Source organism: Callospermophilus lateralis, unplaced genomic scaffold (genome assembly GCF_048772815.1).
Source record: "Callospermophilus lateralis isolate mCalLat2 unplaced genomic scaffold, mCalLat2.hap1 Scaffold_103, whole genome shotgun sequence".
Classification (NCBI taxonomy): Eukaryota; Metazoa; Chordata; class Mammalia; order Rodentia; family Sciuridae; genus Callospermophilus; species Callospermophilus lateralis.
Window position 1 is genome coordinate 5,011,328 of NW_027510486.1, and position 16,810 is coordinate 5,028,137.

Here is a 16,810-nt window from a genome sequence, read left to right on the forward strand (position 1 = left end):
TCTAAAAGTTAATAAATAGATAAAACTCTAACTAAAAAATAAATGATTCTATCACTATTAATACATGAACATTAAAATAAATAAACAATATTTAAAACTCTCATCCCATAGGTATAAGGACTTAGATTACATAGATCAATTTGTTGGAAGACACAAACCACCAAAATGTATTGTATCCTTGGTGATTTTTTACTGGGATGAAATTATTGGTTTTAGCATTGGACTCTTACCAAGCCATGGGTTCATTTAGGGTAGGACACTGCTGTTTTCTTCTGTAACCATGACATGGTATCAATCATATGTAAAAAGAAAAAATATCAGAAATAGGAAATGGTTCTCTCAGGAAAAAAAAAAAAGAAATTACAAGCACATTGTGATAGTGCAGAGAATATCCAAAATGTGGCCTCTGTATACAGGGCATCTACAGAAAGCATGAACTTGTATACCTGCTGGGAGAAAGAAAAATGTTGCAACCCTCCAGCAAATTGGGCTTTATTATTTGAAAGTATAAAAAAAAAGCAATTGATAAAGCACTATTTCTTGCAGGACTGAACATTGAATGTACATTTGCAATAATGTAAAATAGATTCCCAGAGCTATTCAATACAGAAATATTGTTAAGAAATGCCATTCAGAAATAGCCCTAATTCATTTGTTTAGTTCCAATTTTGGTCTATCTATACCATGGAAAGTTAAGATTTTTGCATATGTGGAGTGTTTTCCAGGTTACTTCATTGAGTGAAAAATAAGGGGCAGACAGGATATACAGGAGCACTCCCTTTTGGGTAAGAAAGAAATTTACATAATAACATATCATTGTTATTGCATCCTACCAGAACAAGAAACAGTAAGAATATATACTAGAAACAATTAAATCAGTTGTTCATGAAAGGTAATGGTTAAAGTTTAGTGGGCACAGAATATAGGTGAGTCTTCAGTGTATTTTAACATGGGTTTATATTGGAACCACATAAACAAAAAAACATGTTCAAAACATAGAATTAAATCAAAAGACAAAAATCAAGCCCAACAGACAAAGAGTTTTGTAAGAACTGGCATGGGGGCTGCCAAGCCCCCAGGAGGAGGAGGAGGAGGCGGAGGAGCAGGGCAGGGTGGGGGGACACTTGGACCCTCCTCACACCTCAGACACTCACCAGGGACTCTCCCAGCACTCGGGGCCCATCACCCACATGCAGGGCACCCTTACGGCCGTTTCTCTCCACCAAGACCCTAATCCAAGAGCCCAGGGCTATGGGTTCCTTGCTCCTGTGAGGAAGAGGCTGAGTGAGCAGGCTGTGGGCTCTGCCTACCCATTGAGTGACAATGTCAGGAGCCCCAGCCTTACCCCTGTCCAGTCACAGGCCTCCAGGTCCTCCCTGTGGGCAGCCCAGGACAGAGCCCCCAGCCCTCATGCTTGCCCACCTGATGACTGCTGCCCCTTTGCCCAGGTCATAGCGGAATTCCAGGTGCTGGTCATGCAGGGCCAGTGACACGAAGTCCCCTTTGCCATCTGTCTTTTGCCCATTGTACAGGAGCAAACCACTGGGTCCTCGGGCCAAGAACACCACCTCGAGGGCCATCTTCTCCCTGGGTCACGTGGGTCAGGGTGTCTCACTGCCCCTTCCCTACAGGCTGCCTCCCCTCCTCTGCCTCACCTACCCTACTGACCCCAGGTCTCTTTCAAAGGTGTGCAAGCCTCTCAGCTCCAGGTAGGAAAAGCCATGGAAGTCCGCCAGGAAGGGCTGGGCACTACCGTCCATCTCAGACACTGCAGAGGGAGGACAGGGCTCACTCAGGCCGTGTACCCCACTGTCCTGCCTAACTCGACCGAAACCCACAGGACCCGAATCCCAGCTCTTCCTGGACCCGAAGACTGGGCCACAATTCAAACTGAACATTTGACCCTGACTTCTTGTCCCCTCCTGACAGCCTGGTGCCCCTACCTGTCTGGCAGAGCGTGCCTCTACGTCCTGCGGGGCACTCGCACTTGGCCCTGCCCTTGGGTAGCACGCGGCAGGGGGCTGCACCGTGGCAGGGGTTCGGCTGGCAGGGGCTCTTCTCTTCTGCACAGGTTGGGCCTGGAGGGAGATGGAGGTGAGTTCCAAGAAGGCAGGCCCCCTGACACCCGGTTCCTAGCCCTCACCCAGATCCCAGCCTGCCCTCACCAAAGCGGCCAGGTGGACACTGGCAGTGAAACATGTCATCTCCCAGGGCCTGGCATGGTGCCCCACCATGGCAGGGGCTGGGCAAGCAGGGGTGCTCTCCACACTCTCCCACACCGGAGCTGCGGGACACAACCCCCTGCCAGGGGCCCAGCTCCAGGCGCTGATTGTTGACATCCAGCAGGCGGATGCAGCCCTTCAGGCCCACACCAACGGAGGTCCGCTCAGGGCCCTGCCACAGGAAGGGGTCAGAGTAAGCTCAGGCAGAGGCCTCCTTCTCGCGGCCAGAGTCACAGGGTTACAGTTAGGGTCAGAAGTCAGAGCTGCTCCATCCCATCACCCTTTAGACAAAGCGGCCAGTCCCACAAAGAGGACCAACCAGAGGGTGGGGCCGAAGTTAAGGGTTAGGACTGGAGGTAAGGGTCAGCCCAGGCCCTCCTCACTCTGGCACCAAAGGTAAGCCACCCAGATGAGACAGGGAAGGGCCAGGAGCCCCAGCTGAGCTCAGGGTCCTAGCCACACCCACACCATTCTTCTGATCCTATTTGCTATCCAATGGAGGTTGCTCTGGTGGAGTCCCAGGCAAGATCAAGGTCAGAGACCCAGTTTGATGCACGCTCCACCCTCTTGCTTACACATCAGCCTGGTCCTCTGGGACTCCGCCCACAAAGAGGTCGGTATCTAGGTTGAGGCCATCTGTGCCACTGGGGCTCTCACCCAGAACTGGGGTCCTGCCATCCACAGACAGTGTGCCTTGGCGCCAATGCCGTGATAGTTCTAGGCGGTGCCACCGGCCTAGTTCCACAGGTACTGAACTTGTCAGTATTGCTGGTCCAGAACCTGTGTCAAACCTGGAGACCCAAGCAGGTGCTTAGAGCACTGGCCTGGCTCCATCCACAGTCTGGTCAGGGACCACCCACAAATTCCTCCCTGGAAGGCCCTGGCCCCACCCACTGAGCATTAGCCCTGCCCACCCACCAGACAGTCAGGAGGCCCCACCCTCGCTGCACCTGAGCTGAACGCGCCCACCGAGCAGCAGCGCCAGTGCCAGGAAGTCCTTGTCACGTGCGTTGCCATTGTATAGCAGCAGTCCCTGAGGCTACAGGGATCAGAATTCCAGCGCCAGGTGCAGCGTGTGATATGCATGGAAGGTGGGGAAGGCCAGAAAGGAGGTATCCCCAAAGGCAGGAACAGAGACAGAGGGGCGTAGCACTGCAGGGGATAGGGAGGGTGAGCTGGAAGAGTACCCAGGACCCTGCCCCTACCACCTCCTGCTGGTGGCTTATCTCTGCCCTCCCTCCTTGCCCCCATCAGCCTCCCTGTCCTTCCAGAGAGGTGGACAGAAGCGCCTACCGTCCTCACAGAAGGTGCCTCCCCTGCCTGCCGGGCAGCTGCAGGTGAAGCCCCTGCCAGAGTCCTGGTCCTGGCAGGTCCCCCCATGCAGGCAGGGCTGAGAATCACAGGACCTTGGGTGCTGCTTGTGACTGGGGACCAAAGGCCGGTGTCCAGCCACATGGCCGGGAGCTGTGGTGGGGGGCCGGTGTGTGTGTTGGGGGGCCGTGGTCCTTCCAATGGGCCTACTGGTGTGACTGGGGTGGACCCGAGGGGTCACGGAGGAAGGTGGTTGGCCCACAATGGTAGCTCTGGCTGTGGCCACTGCAGCGGTGGCTCCTATGGTGGCTCCCATGAAGAATGCAGGAAACCAGTCTGTGGGGCAGGGAGTGGTCAGGGTCTGCAAGGAGCTGGGGGCGGGGCAGTGGAGGATGGGAACAGACAAGGAGGCCTGGCCTGGTGCTCACCAAAGTCCATGAACCGCACGTGCTCTTGCAGAGGCCTCCTCACCACCAGGGCCCGGGGCCTGGAGGCCTGGATCTGCCGAAGCAGGGCCCCCCGGCCCACGTCAGGTGCCCTGAAGGCTGTGGCTGGGGAAGAGGGGGTACTGAGCATGGCCTGGCCCTGTGCAGCCCCTACCCATCACCTCCTGGGAGAGACTTAGCGTGGGGATCTCACTGGGGTCAAAGTGCACATCCACAGTGGCACGGACTGATCTGCCAGGCCCCAGGTCCCGCAGGTGGACACTCCGGAAGTCCTTTTTGACGTCTGAGTTCTGGAAAAGGTCGTCCAACTGTGGGCAGGGAGTGAGTGAGGATACTGGGCACCGCTCAAAGTACTGAAATCGGTCCCCTTACACTGTGGGGTTCCTGCCCTGGCCCCCTCTGGGTCTGACCTGGGGGGACGCCCCCACTTACAGTGCTCTCGATGCTCCTGGCTGTCTCCCCAAACAGCTCTGTCTTGGGGTCGGCCATTTTGGGTGTGTAGAACAGCTCTTGCCCCTCGACCCCCTCCAGCTCCAGCATGCCCTGGTACGCCTTGGTGGCTGTGGGAGAAGGGGCGGTGAGGCCCTGCCTGGTACCGGCCTGGTGCAGGCCCCTGGAGCAAGTCACATAGGGTACAGGGGCAGGTGGATGTTAGTCAGATGGTCATGAGGTTAGTGACCAGGGCTGGCGTCAGTTACCAGGCAGACTCCTCAGAGCAGTTGCCCCAGGCTTGCTTGCAAGGAGAGAGACGGGTTAGGTACACGGTCCTGGGCACGCACAAGTGTTAGGGCTGAGACCACACGTGTGCACATGGGTGCCGGATCCCCAAGATCTCATACACATTTGAGACCAAAGACCATAAAACCTGGACCCACCTGCTGCCAGCGGGTAGGAGCAGCACCCATGGCTGCCCAGGCTGCTCCTCAAGCTCCACCTGCCCTGCCACCCACTCACCAGGACAGTTGGAGCCCTCTGCGTCCAGTGAAGGTGTCTTGCCATCTGAATAGCAGCCCAAAGGTGAGTTGTAGCAGGAGGCTCTCTCAATGGGTGGTCCAGGTGTCACCACACTGCTGTCCATGGAGAGTTCCAGTCCTAGGGATGCGAAGTCTGAGTCCAGCCACAGGTGGGAGCCTCTCTGGGCCGTGCCCCAACAAGCCCCTGCTCACTCCCCAGGCCTGTCCCATGTCCCAGAGCACCTGCTCACTCCCCAGGCCTGTCCCATGTCCCTGAGCCCCTACTCACCTCCCAGGCCTGCCCCACACCCCAGAGCCCTGCTCACCCCAGGCCCACCCACGTCCCCGAGCCCCTGCTCACCCCAGGCCCACCCACGTCCCCGAGCCCCTGCTCACCCCAGGCCCACCCATGTCCCCGAGCCCCTGCTCACCCCCAGAGCCCCCCCACTGGCCTCCTGGTCCCCACTTAGTTCCTCATCGCCACTCCCATCAGTGCTGCCAGATTCTCCAAAGGCAGACGCGGAGAGACTGGTTGCAGTGGAGGTTTCTATGAGGGGCATGGTCAGCGCGGGCCGAGCTGTGGTCTTGGGGAGGCTGGCTGTGGTCCGAGGTCGTAAGGTGGGTGGAGGGGTGGGCCGGCTCTGGGGGGTACTGCTGAGAGCCAGGGGGAGGGCACTGGGTGGAGGCAGCAGAGGCTCACTTGGCAAGTGCCCCGGGGCTGTCGTGGCCCTGGGGGTTGGGTGAGCGCCAGGAACAGCAGCCTCTGTAAGGAGAGGGAAGCTGGGGCTGGAGTCGGGGAGGGCAAGGCCCTCCTGTCAGTGCTGGGTGGTGGCTCCCAGACCCTACCCTGGCACGGGCCAAGGCTCTGGGTGAAGATGTCCAAGCCCTGGCGGCAGGCGATGGTCTTCAGTTGGCACTCACTGCCGTAGGTGATGCCATCTGATCCACAGACCTGAGGCGCAAGGCAAGGGCACTCAGGCGGTTCCCCCACCCACTGCCCTTCACACTCTCCACCCTCACCTTGCTCACCTTGGTGGCACTGGCCTCTGGGCAGGTGAGGGCTGGGCAGATGCAGTGGGCAGAACCTGCCTCTTCCACACAGGAAGCGCCAAACTCACAGTGCATCTCCGCACAGGTCACCAGTGCTGAGGGATCTGGGGTGGACACAGAATCTCCACCAGCTCAGGCTGTCCCTCTGTACAGCAAACCCCAGGCCAGCCCAGATCTTGTCCTCACCTGCCTCACAGCCGGTGGGGCTCAGGGTGTGGCCATCAGGACACTGCCCACACTTGGGACCAGCAACGCCTGGCTTACAGGAGCACAGCCCAGTCATCTGCTCACAGTCATCCCGCACAGCGCCCCGGGGGGGTCACAGCTGCAAGCTGCGGGGAGGGGAGCCTGAGTCTGTACCTAGACAGTCTTCTCCACCTGCTGCAGAGCCTGCCAGGTGCAGTTCAGGCCAGGGTCTGAGCACAGGGATGGGGGTGGACAGGCAGGAGGACTTGACAGGCAGCCAGCCCTGGGGCCCTGTCACTCACGAGTACAGCCACTCTGGCTGTCAGTGACAATGCCATGGAAGTTCCAGAAACCAGGCTCACATCGGTCGCACTTGAGGCTACCCACGCCTGGCCGGCAAGAGCACTGGCCTGTGGCTGGGTCACAGGAGCCGTGCGGGTTGCACTGGCAAGTGCCTGCAAGGGAAGGGGAGGGACAGGGTCAGCACAGTCACACAGCTGTGCCAGGCCAGGGGTGAGGGTACTCAGATAATCACTGGGGCAACCGGCCAGGCCCACACCCCGGGCAGCAGTGACATTATCCTGGCAGCATCCGTAGTGGGTCTGGGCACAGTGAGCAGGGGCTGCAGGCAGAAGTGGGGCCAAGGTGAGGCCTGCAGAGAGGGGTGTGGGGTCAGACTTGAGGCAGTGCTTATGCCCACCCCTCTGCCTCAACCTCCTCCACACCACCACTCAGTCTGACACCATGCCCCTCAGGTCTGGAATCTGAGGCTAAGGCCCTGGGTGAGGCCACCATAATCATACAAGGACATGCAAGTGCCACATGTAGGACCCAGCACACAGGAAACATACAGGTCCACATACACACAGAATACCCAAAGTCACGGACACAGCCTTGTGTGTACACAGAGCTATGGACACACAGATAAGTGTAAAGGCAGCACACACACATGAAGACGGACACACACTCACATTCCTCCAAGCCATGCACATTTATATACAACTGTACAGACACATCTGTGAGCATACCGTGAGCACTCGTGTGTGACATGTGGCATTTACAGACCACTGTCAGTTCCTGCACAGAAGAGCAAAAGGGCCCAGAAGGTGCCCTGTGGTTTTCTGCTGTCTCCTGCATAGAAGCCTGGCCTGACCTGCAGTAGGTAGTTGGCATACGCTTGCTTTTATGAGGCAGGATCTCACTGCATGGCTCAGGCTGGGCTCAAACTCACAATCCTCCTGCCCACCCTCCTGAGTGTGGTGCATACTTTGACAGACGGGCTTGTGTCCACAGTGCACGTATCAGTGCTTTATACTCAGAAGAACACACAAGACCTCAAGCATACCACAGCACACATGGATGCCCACGTGCCTAAACCAGTGCAAGCATACACCTTTGAATATGCACACACAGAAGTGCAGAGGCTGCTGCACAAGCCTACAAGAATGTGCCCCGGCCGACTCACCACGGCAGGGTCCCTGAGCTGCGACGTACAACTCTCCTTCAGACTCGTACCTGGCCCTCTTCAGGTCACACTCACTGCCATAGGTGACCCCATCTGAGCCGCACACCTGGAGGGGTGGGGTCAGTGTGGGCAGCCTTGGCCCCTTCCTCACTGCCCCCCTACAGATGGGGGAGGTGGGGGCTCACCGGTCTCCTGAGAACACCCTGGCAGCTGAAATCGCAGATGCATGGTCCATCCTCTGAGTCCTCATCCCACACCCCGCCACGCTGCCGACAGAGTTCCTGCTCACAGTCGCTGTCCTCCCCAGAGCCGGAGCCTCCTGAGCCACACTCAGCTGTGGGGAAGAAGGGCAGTTCACCCATAGGTTCTCCCCTGAGGCTGGTGCCCCACAGCTCAGGCAGCTGCCCAAGCCTACCCTACTCACAGGGCCCTGCCCGGGCTTCCTCAAGCTGTATCTGCTGCTGGCAGGCAGCCTCCCGTAGCTCACACGCACTGCAGTAGGTGACACCATCGCTGCCACACACGGGGCCAGGCAGGGGGCGCTCACAACGAGGACACACAGACTGCCCGGCTGAGCACACAGCCCCAAAGGCACACACTGTGTCTCCACAGGTCTCTGAAACATATGGAGCCAGCAGGGGTCAGCAGATCCAGCTGGAGAGTGGTGGGACCCTAGCCGGCTGGCCCCCATAGCCCCACTCACGACAGTGTCCAGCTGATGCCACATGCAGGCTTATCTGATGCGTGCAGGCGTGGACATGCAGCTCACACTCGCTGGCATATGTGTGCCCATCAGAACCACACACGGATTGGGCTGAGGCCACACACTCAGAGGGGCACACACAGCGCCCGGTCTCGGCCTCGCACAGGGCTCCAAAACGGCACTGCCCGCATCGGTCTGGGGAGGGGGCTCTGTCACCACTGTGTCAGGAAGGCCATACCCCCCAGGCCTGCTTGTCCACTACTGACCACAGGGTCCTCTGCGGGCCACCCAGATATCCCGCCCAAGGGCACAGGCCATGGCCTCCAGCTCACAGGTGCTGCCATAGGTGACGCTGTCACTGCCGCACACGGGGTCGTAGGCGCCTGCACACGCCTGCTGGCACTCGCACGCAGCCTCCCCGTTCTTCACCGCACATGTCGCCCCGAATGCGCACTGCACCCCACGGCACGGGGACAGAGCCTGGTCTGGGAAGGACAGGGCACTCAGCCCACCTGCTACCCCCCATACTGGGCAGAGCCCCCAGCCCCACGCAGCAGGCCCTCTCCCAGGGTGGGGTGGTCAAGGAAGAGCTAGATGTGCAGGACATAGCAAAGAAAGGGACAGACACACGACAGAGGCAGATGGGGACACAGGAGCCTCCTGACTGCCCACAGCAGGCCACTAACCCTGACCACCAGCAGCCCTGGGACACCCATGCATGTGGGGGCTCTCTCCAGGCTAAGAGGAGTCTGCACCCCAGAGTCACACCCAGGGCTGCACGGGGAGGAGGTGTCTGTCCACTTGCTCTGAGAACCACAAGGCCAGGCAGTAGCGAGCCACCCCCCCCAGCCACACAAGGGGCAGACCTCGGGCTGTGGGCTCCTGGTGGGCAGGCGCGGCACCTCATCCTGCCAGCAGGTCAGGCTGGAAGACACAAGAGGAGGAGCCGAGAGGGAAGGACCGAGGAGAAGACAGATGCAGAAAGACAGACCAGAGAGATGGACAGGATTGACCCACATGGTTACAGGGTCACTGCAGCCCTGGTCCCCATGGGACATGCTGGCCACTTCCCAGCTGCCTCCACCCTCCAATGGCTCCTTGAAATCAACTGAGATCCTGCCTCTGAAGGGGCTGGTGACAGTCATGTCCCAAGAGTGAGGAACCCCGCCGCTGTATCCACTTCCTGCCCACCCAAGCAATCTGTACCCTCAGGCAGAACAGAGACGGATGGGCAGACAGACTAGAGGACCTGCAGCCTGGACTTGCATGGCCAAGTGCAGGCCCATCTCTGACCACCTCCCCACGTATCCAGGCACCCTCTCGCAGCCTCTACCCTCCACACCCTGCACCCTCCCAGGGGACCCACCCTGGCCCAAGACCCTGGGAGGTGGGTGCCAAGGAATAAAGATGGCATGTGATGGTGGGCAAGGACTGATGGCGGGGACCACAGGGTGCTCACCACACGGGCCCTGGTGCCTGGGAGGGATGGCTCACTGCTGCCGGCACTCAGCCTGCTGGCGCCAACAGTCGTTGTCATACGTGTGCCCATCCTGGGCACACACCGGTCTGTAGGCTCCATCACAGGTGACACGGTTGCAGGAGCAGCAGGGTCAGCCACGGCGGGACAGGCAAATGGCACTGAACTGGCAGGTCCCGGAGCACTGGTCTGGGGGTGGGCAAGGGGATCAGAGAGGCCAGAACCACACCAGCACCTCCACAGCAGGGACCCGACGGACACGAAGGCAGGGGACACACTGTGTGCAGGGGAAGCAGCCCACCTCCAGGCTGGCACTGGCCAGAGCGCACTTTCTGGAGGAGCAGACCGCAGATAGCCCCTGAGCAATCGATGCAGTCGTTTGCATAGGTGACCCCATCATCCCCACACACAGGCAAATGCCAGGGAGGGCAGGTCTCTGGGCGCAGGAGCATCTCTGGACGGCGAGTGTGTGGGTTCACACGGCAGACGCGGTTCGTGTCAGCATGGGCTCCCTGGCAGGGGTCTGGGGGCGGACAGGCAGAAGTCAGGGTTATTGCCTGCACGCCCAAGGAGAGGAGCCCCACATGGGGTGGACACTCACCACAGGGGCCGTCGAACTTCCTAAAGATGTTCTCCTGGCGTGCACATGCCTGGCGCAGCAGCTGGCATTCACAGGGGTAGTCCATACCATCACTGCCACACACGGTGCCCTCCGGGGCCCCGCGGCAGGTCGTGGGACACAGGCAGGAGGCGGTCTGCCCATTGGTGGAGGGTACACAGGTACTGCCGAAGCTGCAGGTCACATTGGACCAGGGGTCCCGGGAGCCTGTGGATGGCAGGGTGGGGTCACCCTGGCTGTCTGTCCACCTCCAACACCTGGCCCACCCCCCCGCCCACACTGGGCACACTCCCTTACCACAGGGTCCGTGGCGGAGCAGCCGGATTCGCCGCTGCAGGCGGCACTGTGAACGCTGCAGCTCGCACTTGTTGCTATAGGTGGAGGCATCTGAGCCGCACACTGGCGCCACGACAGCAGGACAGGCGCTCTTCTTGCACACGCAGGAGGCCTGGCCTGGATCCTCTGCACTGGGCTCACAGACCACGCCAAAGCCACACAGCATTCCCCTGCAAACTGAGGTCGGGCACAGGGAGGGGTTGTTGAAGCCAGGTCCCAGGGCTGGGCACTGCTGAAACCCTCACAGGCACATCCACACCCGGGTGTGCAAGCATGTTCAAGCCCACGCATGGCCACAAGTGTCACGGACACTCTATTGTGCATGTTCACCGGGCCTGGCCCCCTGGATGGATCCCCTGCCAACCCAGGGACCTTTCCTCACTGGAGAACACTCTCTATACCCTCTACCAGGGGAGAGGGGCCTCCTGTCCCCACAACAGGACAAGCCACCCACTCCCATCCCACCTCAGCAGATTCCCCAACACACAACAGGAGAGGACCACAGGCCAAGTCCGAAGCAAGCAGTCAGGCCCCACTCTGCCCAAAGCCCTCTCCCACATCAGCCCCAGAGTCCATCTGGTTACCCCCACGCAGGCCAGGCTCATCCCAACTCAGGCCGTAAGTTTCTGGGGCCTCATCTGGGAGTGCCTGGGTGTTCCCCATACCTGACCCGGCCTCTTGCCAGCTCCTAGCCTTCTCCCACAGCCCCTCCCAGGGCAGCTGCTCTGCAGAGCCTCACACAGCTGTTGGCACAGCTGGGCCTGTCATCGGAGTCTGCCATTTCAGCCCTTAGTTCTGCAGACAGCAGGGTGCAGCACATGCCCCATCACCATTAGGCCTCCACTGCGTCCCACCATGTGGGCACAGGGAAAGGCTGGCCCTCTGTCACAGTGTACAAATGAAGAGAGCACAGGGAAACTGAAACCCAGAGTCATTAGGGATAGCCCCAAGTAGCCACCCTGAGCCCAGCACTGGGACTGGGGATAGGTTGGCTCCTTAGGTCAGTGTACCCATGGGGGAGGTGGGTCCATTAGGGATTGCAGCTGCCTGGATCTAATAAATGTTTAATCTGGCTCAATTATCATTAATAAGTCATGGTGTCAGGGCTCCCATCAACTCCCGCAGGTGGTGGAAATGTAGCAGAAGACCCCTCCCCATCTCCTAGGAGAGGTGCATAGCCCAGGAGCTAGAGCCAGCTGTTGCCATTCCAACAGCCCACCCCAGGCTTCCACCTGCCTGACCCAACCCTGGAAAGCTGAAAAAACAGAGGCCACAGCCTGCCTCCCCTGCCCCCACCCATGTTCCCATTCCCCCCACCTCACTATGCCTCAGTGTCCCTTTCTGTGAATGGGACAGTAGAACCTGCTTCCAAATGACTGCAAAGCTCAAGAGGCACCGGGCACAAGCACCAAGTGGAGGATGAGCTACACCTACAATAATGGATGGTCACCACCACTGGCCTCCTCTCTGTCCTGGCTCAATCTGGCTCAATCTATGTCTGCCAGTGTCCCCTCTTCATGCCAGGATGTAAGCTCCCTCCATTTCCCCTTCTCTCTCCTAGTGGCACATCCCTCTTTCTTGCCCAGGTTCCTTGTGACTCCCAAGCCAAGTCCAATAGGCCCATGCTAATGCCCAGCGGTGCTCTTGGGCTTCAGCTGGACCTGCTGATCAAGGTCTCCAGGGTTGAACCCCAGGGTCAAGGGCCCAGTCACCTCCCTGCCCCTGGGCTCCTTAGCTTCTGCTATCTGTGCCCTGGGCTTTCCCTCTCTCTGCACCAGGTCACCTGAGCCACCAGCTCTCTCCCAAGGTCCTGACCCCACAGCGGGGAAGAGCTGTTCTTGGGGAGCAGCACACTCCTCCCCACCACAACCTGGTTCTCACTCCACAGTCCATCAATGTTTCCACTATAAAGCCACAGTTAAGAGCACACCATGCTGGTCCCTACTTCTGTCCCCTGCCAGGACAAAGTAACTTCTCTTTTTCCTTGGTTGAAGGTACTGGGGATGGAACCCAGAGATACTTAGGCATTTTCACATTTCTTATTTTTGAGACAGTCTTGGTGAGCTGCCCAGGCTAGCCTTGAACTTGTGACCCCACCAAACTCCCCATAGCAGCTGGATCACATGTGTGACCACCAGCTGGTCAGAGCAAAGTAACTTCCCAAGTTAATTCAGTAATCCCCACTTTCAGGATGGGCCCCACTTTGTCCCATGCTTAGGCTGGGAGAGGGGCTGCTCCCTGGTCCCCTGTTGGTACCTATAGCATGACTGCCCCTTTATGTGTCTCCCTGGCCCATGGAACCAAGAGATCGGGAGGGCTGAAGATAAGTTTCTTGATTGAACTTTCTTGAATCATAAACACAAAGACGACCCACCCCCCCACAGGCCCACCAGCAAGCACACACACAGGCACACCTGCGCACAGGTGCAGGCAGGGCCTGCCACAGCAGCCAGGCCCTCCTAGGCATACTCCTTCACACACATAATGCCCCTCCTCAAGCCCACTCAGCAGAAGAGGAAACTGAGGGCAGAGGTCTCCTGAAAATCACTACTAAGGAATGGAAGAGCTGGACTCAAGACACACCTGCTGCCCGTGACCCCTCATAAATTCAGGTGACATGGTTCCCTAGTGGGTCACCTCTGGGGGCCCCACCATGCATGCCCTGCTCAGTTCCCAGTGGAAGCCTCTCCCTGGCCACTGAGCGTCCCACCGGAGCACCCTCTCGCTGCAGTGCGGAGGTGGAAGGACTTTTTATAGCCACAGATGCCGCTGATATATTTAAATCTCCTCCTGGTCTAGGGTGGGTTGGGGGATGGAACCACCGCCCAGAGCCCTGCTTGTGGCCACATGTGTGTCCTGATGGCTAGGGTGTGCACAGGGACTCAAGTTGGCAGCTTCGGGGAGGGTGGGTTAAATCGAGGGACTCAGGAGAGAGGCTGTAGACACTCAGGGCTCAGCCCCAGCCCAGTGCAGATTGGCTTCCTCCTTAGTCACCCCACTGGAGGACATGGACCCCTTCCTGGAAGATGTGGGACCTGTCTGGGTCACAGCCTCCTGCCCCAGGCCAGAAGGGGGACAGTGGTCTGAGACAAATTGGATGTACCCACATCCACTTACCCCATCAGCCACTGGTCCCCTCATTACATGCAAATACCAAGGGTCACATACCATGAAGGGGTACTGCATTGCTCTGACCCAAGGCTCCTGTGTCTCAGGAGAAGGACTGCAATCCCCCAGAAAGAGATACCTCAGAGGCCACAGACTCCCCTCCCACAGCCCAGGTGGGGCTCGGACCTCTGAGGGGCCTTCAGGTCTGGTGGGAGCAGTGTGAGGAGGGGCATTGCTGTCAGAGACATGGGTTGCCCAGCAGAGCCCAGGTCCAGGATGTGTGTCCCCACAGCCACTATCACCCATTCCTACTGCCCCACCCTAAATGCTGCCCAGCCCAGGGACTCTGGTACATTTGAAAATACGCTTGTGATACCAGCTACTTGGGAGGCTGAGGCAGGAGGATTGCAAGTTCAAAGCCAGTCTCAGAAATTTAGTGAGACCCTGTCTCAAAATAAAAAATAAAAAGAGGGTGGAGCAAGGGCTGGAACTCAGTGGTAGGGCCTTGGGTTTGATCCCCAGCATCACAAGGGAAAAAAAAAAAGCAGTCAATAACCCTGCAGCTTCCAGGAATAAAGAACAGCTGGTCACAGGTGACCCCTGCCCAGATGGCCACTGAAGGACAGCAGAGCCCCTTCATCCTGTACCCATGAACCCAGCTCCTGCTTCTGGGTGCCCCATGATTCAGTAAGCAGCCCTGACTAATGCAACCCAGGGGTGCATCCTGACAAGAAGGCCCAGGGCCATGCCCCCACCCCAGGCCACCCAGGGCTCTCTCAGGTTGTCCTCCCCACCCATGTCCTGCCTATGTCAGACAGCTCTAGACATGTGACTCTGTGACACTGGACAGGCATCCGCCTGACAGAGAACCCAGTGATGGGGCAGGACGGAGAGCTCCCACCCGCCTGCTGAGGATGCAGGAAGGGTGAACAGACCATGGCGACCCCTTGGTCCTTGTCCTCTGCAGCAATAGAGCCTTCTTTTCCCCTCTGACATTAACCTAATTACAGAGGCCCCTGCTCCAGCAGCCTTGTGGGAGGACATCCCAACCCATAGGGATGTCAAGAAGGCCAGCCCACCCCTCCATCACTTGCATCCTCCCATAGACAGATGCCAGCCTTTCTGACTCCTCATGTCATGCTGAGACACCCCCCTCCCCCCAGCCCAGTTTCCCCTCTGCCTGGCCGAGCCCTTCCTGAAAATGGAGAAGGGAGGACAAAGGAGAGGAATCCCCCCACAACCAGCCCACTCCACTGCCCACCCCCACCCTGCCCAAACCACCTGCCAGCATCTCACTTCTTATGGTTCCTCCCAATCTTGAGGCCCAGGGAAACCAGAGTCCTGCCTGAGCACTGCCAGGAGCTGAGACCCCCGGCTTACACTCAGTGAATGCCCCAGGAGGAACCCAGGCTGCCTTGCCCAGCCTCCCGTCTCCAGACACCTGGCACCCCTGGAATACACACCCTAGAATGAACCCACCCTAGGAGTTCCCTGCCCACTTGCTACCCCAAGCTGTGCCTTCCACCCAGGCTGCCCACTCACCGTCAGGAGGCATGGGAGGTGCTGGTGTGAAGTGGGTCCCAGGTTTGTCTGGAATAAAACAAATCTCCAAGTTAGGGCCCTCTGAGCAAGGCCTTCCAGAGACCACCACTCCCACTCTGCCCTTCCCCCATAGGCTGGCTCAGACTCTGGAGAAGAGGGCAGGGGACCTTACTTTCCTCTGCCCTTCTAGCTGCATGCATGGTCAGGGCTTTACACCCATCACCTGCCAATGGGTCCCCAGTAAAGTCACCAGATTTACCAAATAAGTCCAACCCCCCCATTCCTAGTGCAACTGCCCCTTTCTTACTCCCACAGGAAGTAGTTTCTGCCCCATCAAGATGGGGGTCAGCTGGCCAGGAGCCCAAGGACAGGTCTCAAGGGGTCCAGAGCAATCCATTCCATCCCCAGAAGAATGTGTGGCCCATTCAAGCTAGTTGTGGCCCTTGGCCTGGCTGTGACCCTGCCTGCCCTGTACCCTTGCCAGCAGGGAAGCAGGACTTGGCCAGCACAAGCTGGGCCACTTGGGCCCCGCCCAGCCGCCACGTACAGTTGTTGAGGAAGAGCAGCACCGCGAAGCCCAACCTAGAGGTGGCCAGCAGGATCAGACAGACGTTGCAGGGGATCATGAAGTACTGCACCACCAGCGAGGCGCCAGGCTGCTGCGGGGGGGGGGCGCTCCAGCGGCAACGGAGGCATGGCCTGGGGCTTGGCCTCTCTCTTGGGGAGTGGGGGTCCTCACGGAGCGCCCTTAGGCCTCTTCGGGGCTACTGCCCCCATTCTAGGACCCCTGGGGCAGTGGACAGCTGCTGTGATCTCAAAGTTCAGCCCCATTCACCGCCTGGGGCACGCCCGGCCCTTCCCGGCCCTCCAGGCGAATAATCCAGGAGCAGAAATCCCCAATGCGGGCTCAGAAGCAGGCAAAGGAAGATGGAACAAGGCCAGGGCCACCCCTGCCGCCGCAACCCTTCCGCCCGCCAGCCGGCGCTGTCCGCCCAGCAGGAGCAGCAGCCGGAGAGACAGAGGCCGGCGGGACCGCGGGCGCGGGGCCTGCTGCTCGTGCCTGGCAGAGGCGGGAGCGCGATGGCAGCAGCGGGAGGAGCGACAGCATCGGAAAGAATAAAGAGCCGGCCGCGGAGGCGCTCACCCGCCTCCAGCAACAGCGGCTGCCCTCACCCTCACGAGGCTGGGGCGGTGAGTGAGGGGCCAGGGGCGCTGCGGAGGGAGGGCGCTGCGGAGGGAGGGCGGGCAGCAGAGACAAAGGAAGATGCCTTGGGGAACCCCGGCGTCCGTGGGGAGTCGCAGCTCAGAGCAGAGGATGGGCGGATGAGGGCCCACGAGTCACAATAGATGGAGGGGCAGCGCTGATGTGGGGTTAGGGCATAGACAGGGGCA

The 16,810-nt window shown here is 59.0% G+C and overlaps 1 protein-coding gene across 1 annotated transcript; it reads right to left on the reverse strand.

The window, feature by feature from the left end:
• Positions 1-1,142: 1,142 nt before the first annotated feature.
• Positions 1,143-16,249, reverse strand: LOC143639976 (agrin-like). The gene is made up of 26 exons (XM_077107980.1): positions 16,187-16,249; positions 15,894-16,077; positions 10,730-10,945; positions 10,415-10,639; positions 10,115-10,336; positions 8,603-8,821; positions 8,337-8,531; positions 8,058-8,249; positions 7,819-7,967; positions 7,634-7,739; positions 6,713-6,820; positions 6,471-6,623; positions 5,953-6,086; positions 5,779-5,884; positions 5,381-5,695; positions 4,934-5,071; positions 4,412-4,539; positions 4,134-4,287; positions 3,962-4,084; positions 3,744-3,869; positions 3,516-3,646; positions 2,166-2,394; positions 1,944-2,078; positions 1,669-1,768; positions 1,423-1,587; positions 1,143-1,266 (listed from the first exon to the last, which is right to left on the reverse strand). The coding sequence occupies exons 1-26, from the start codon at positions 16,247-16,249 to the stop codon at positions 1,143-1,145; spliced, it is 4,140 nt and encodes a 1,379-aa protein (XP_076964095.1).
• Between the last annotated feature and the right edge of the window lie 561 nt (positions 16,250-16,810).

Excerpts from the sequence above, each read along its gene's own strand:
- LOC143639976 (XM_077107980.1), bottom strand. The coding sequence starts at position 16,249 with ATGGGGCTGAACTTTGAGATCACAGCAGCTGTCCACTGCCCCAGGGGT. Across the intron at positions 4,085-4,133 it reads TCTCTCCCAGGAGGTGATGG|CCACAGCCTTCAGGGCACCT; the intron begins GTAGGGGCTGCA and ends CCTCTTCCCCAG. Across the intron at positions 1,769-1,943 it reads AGGCACGCTCTGCCAGACAG|TGTCTGAGATGGACGGTAGT; the intron begins GTAGGGGCACCA and ends CTCCCTCTGCAG.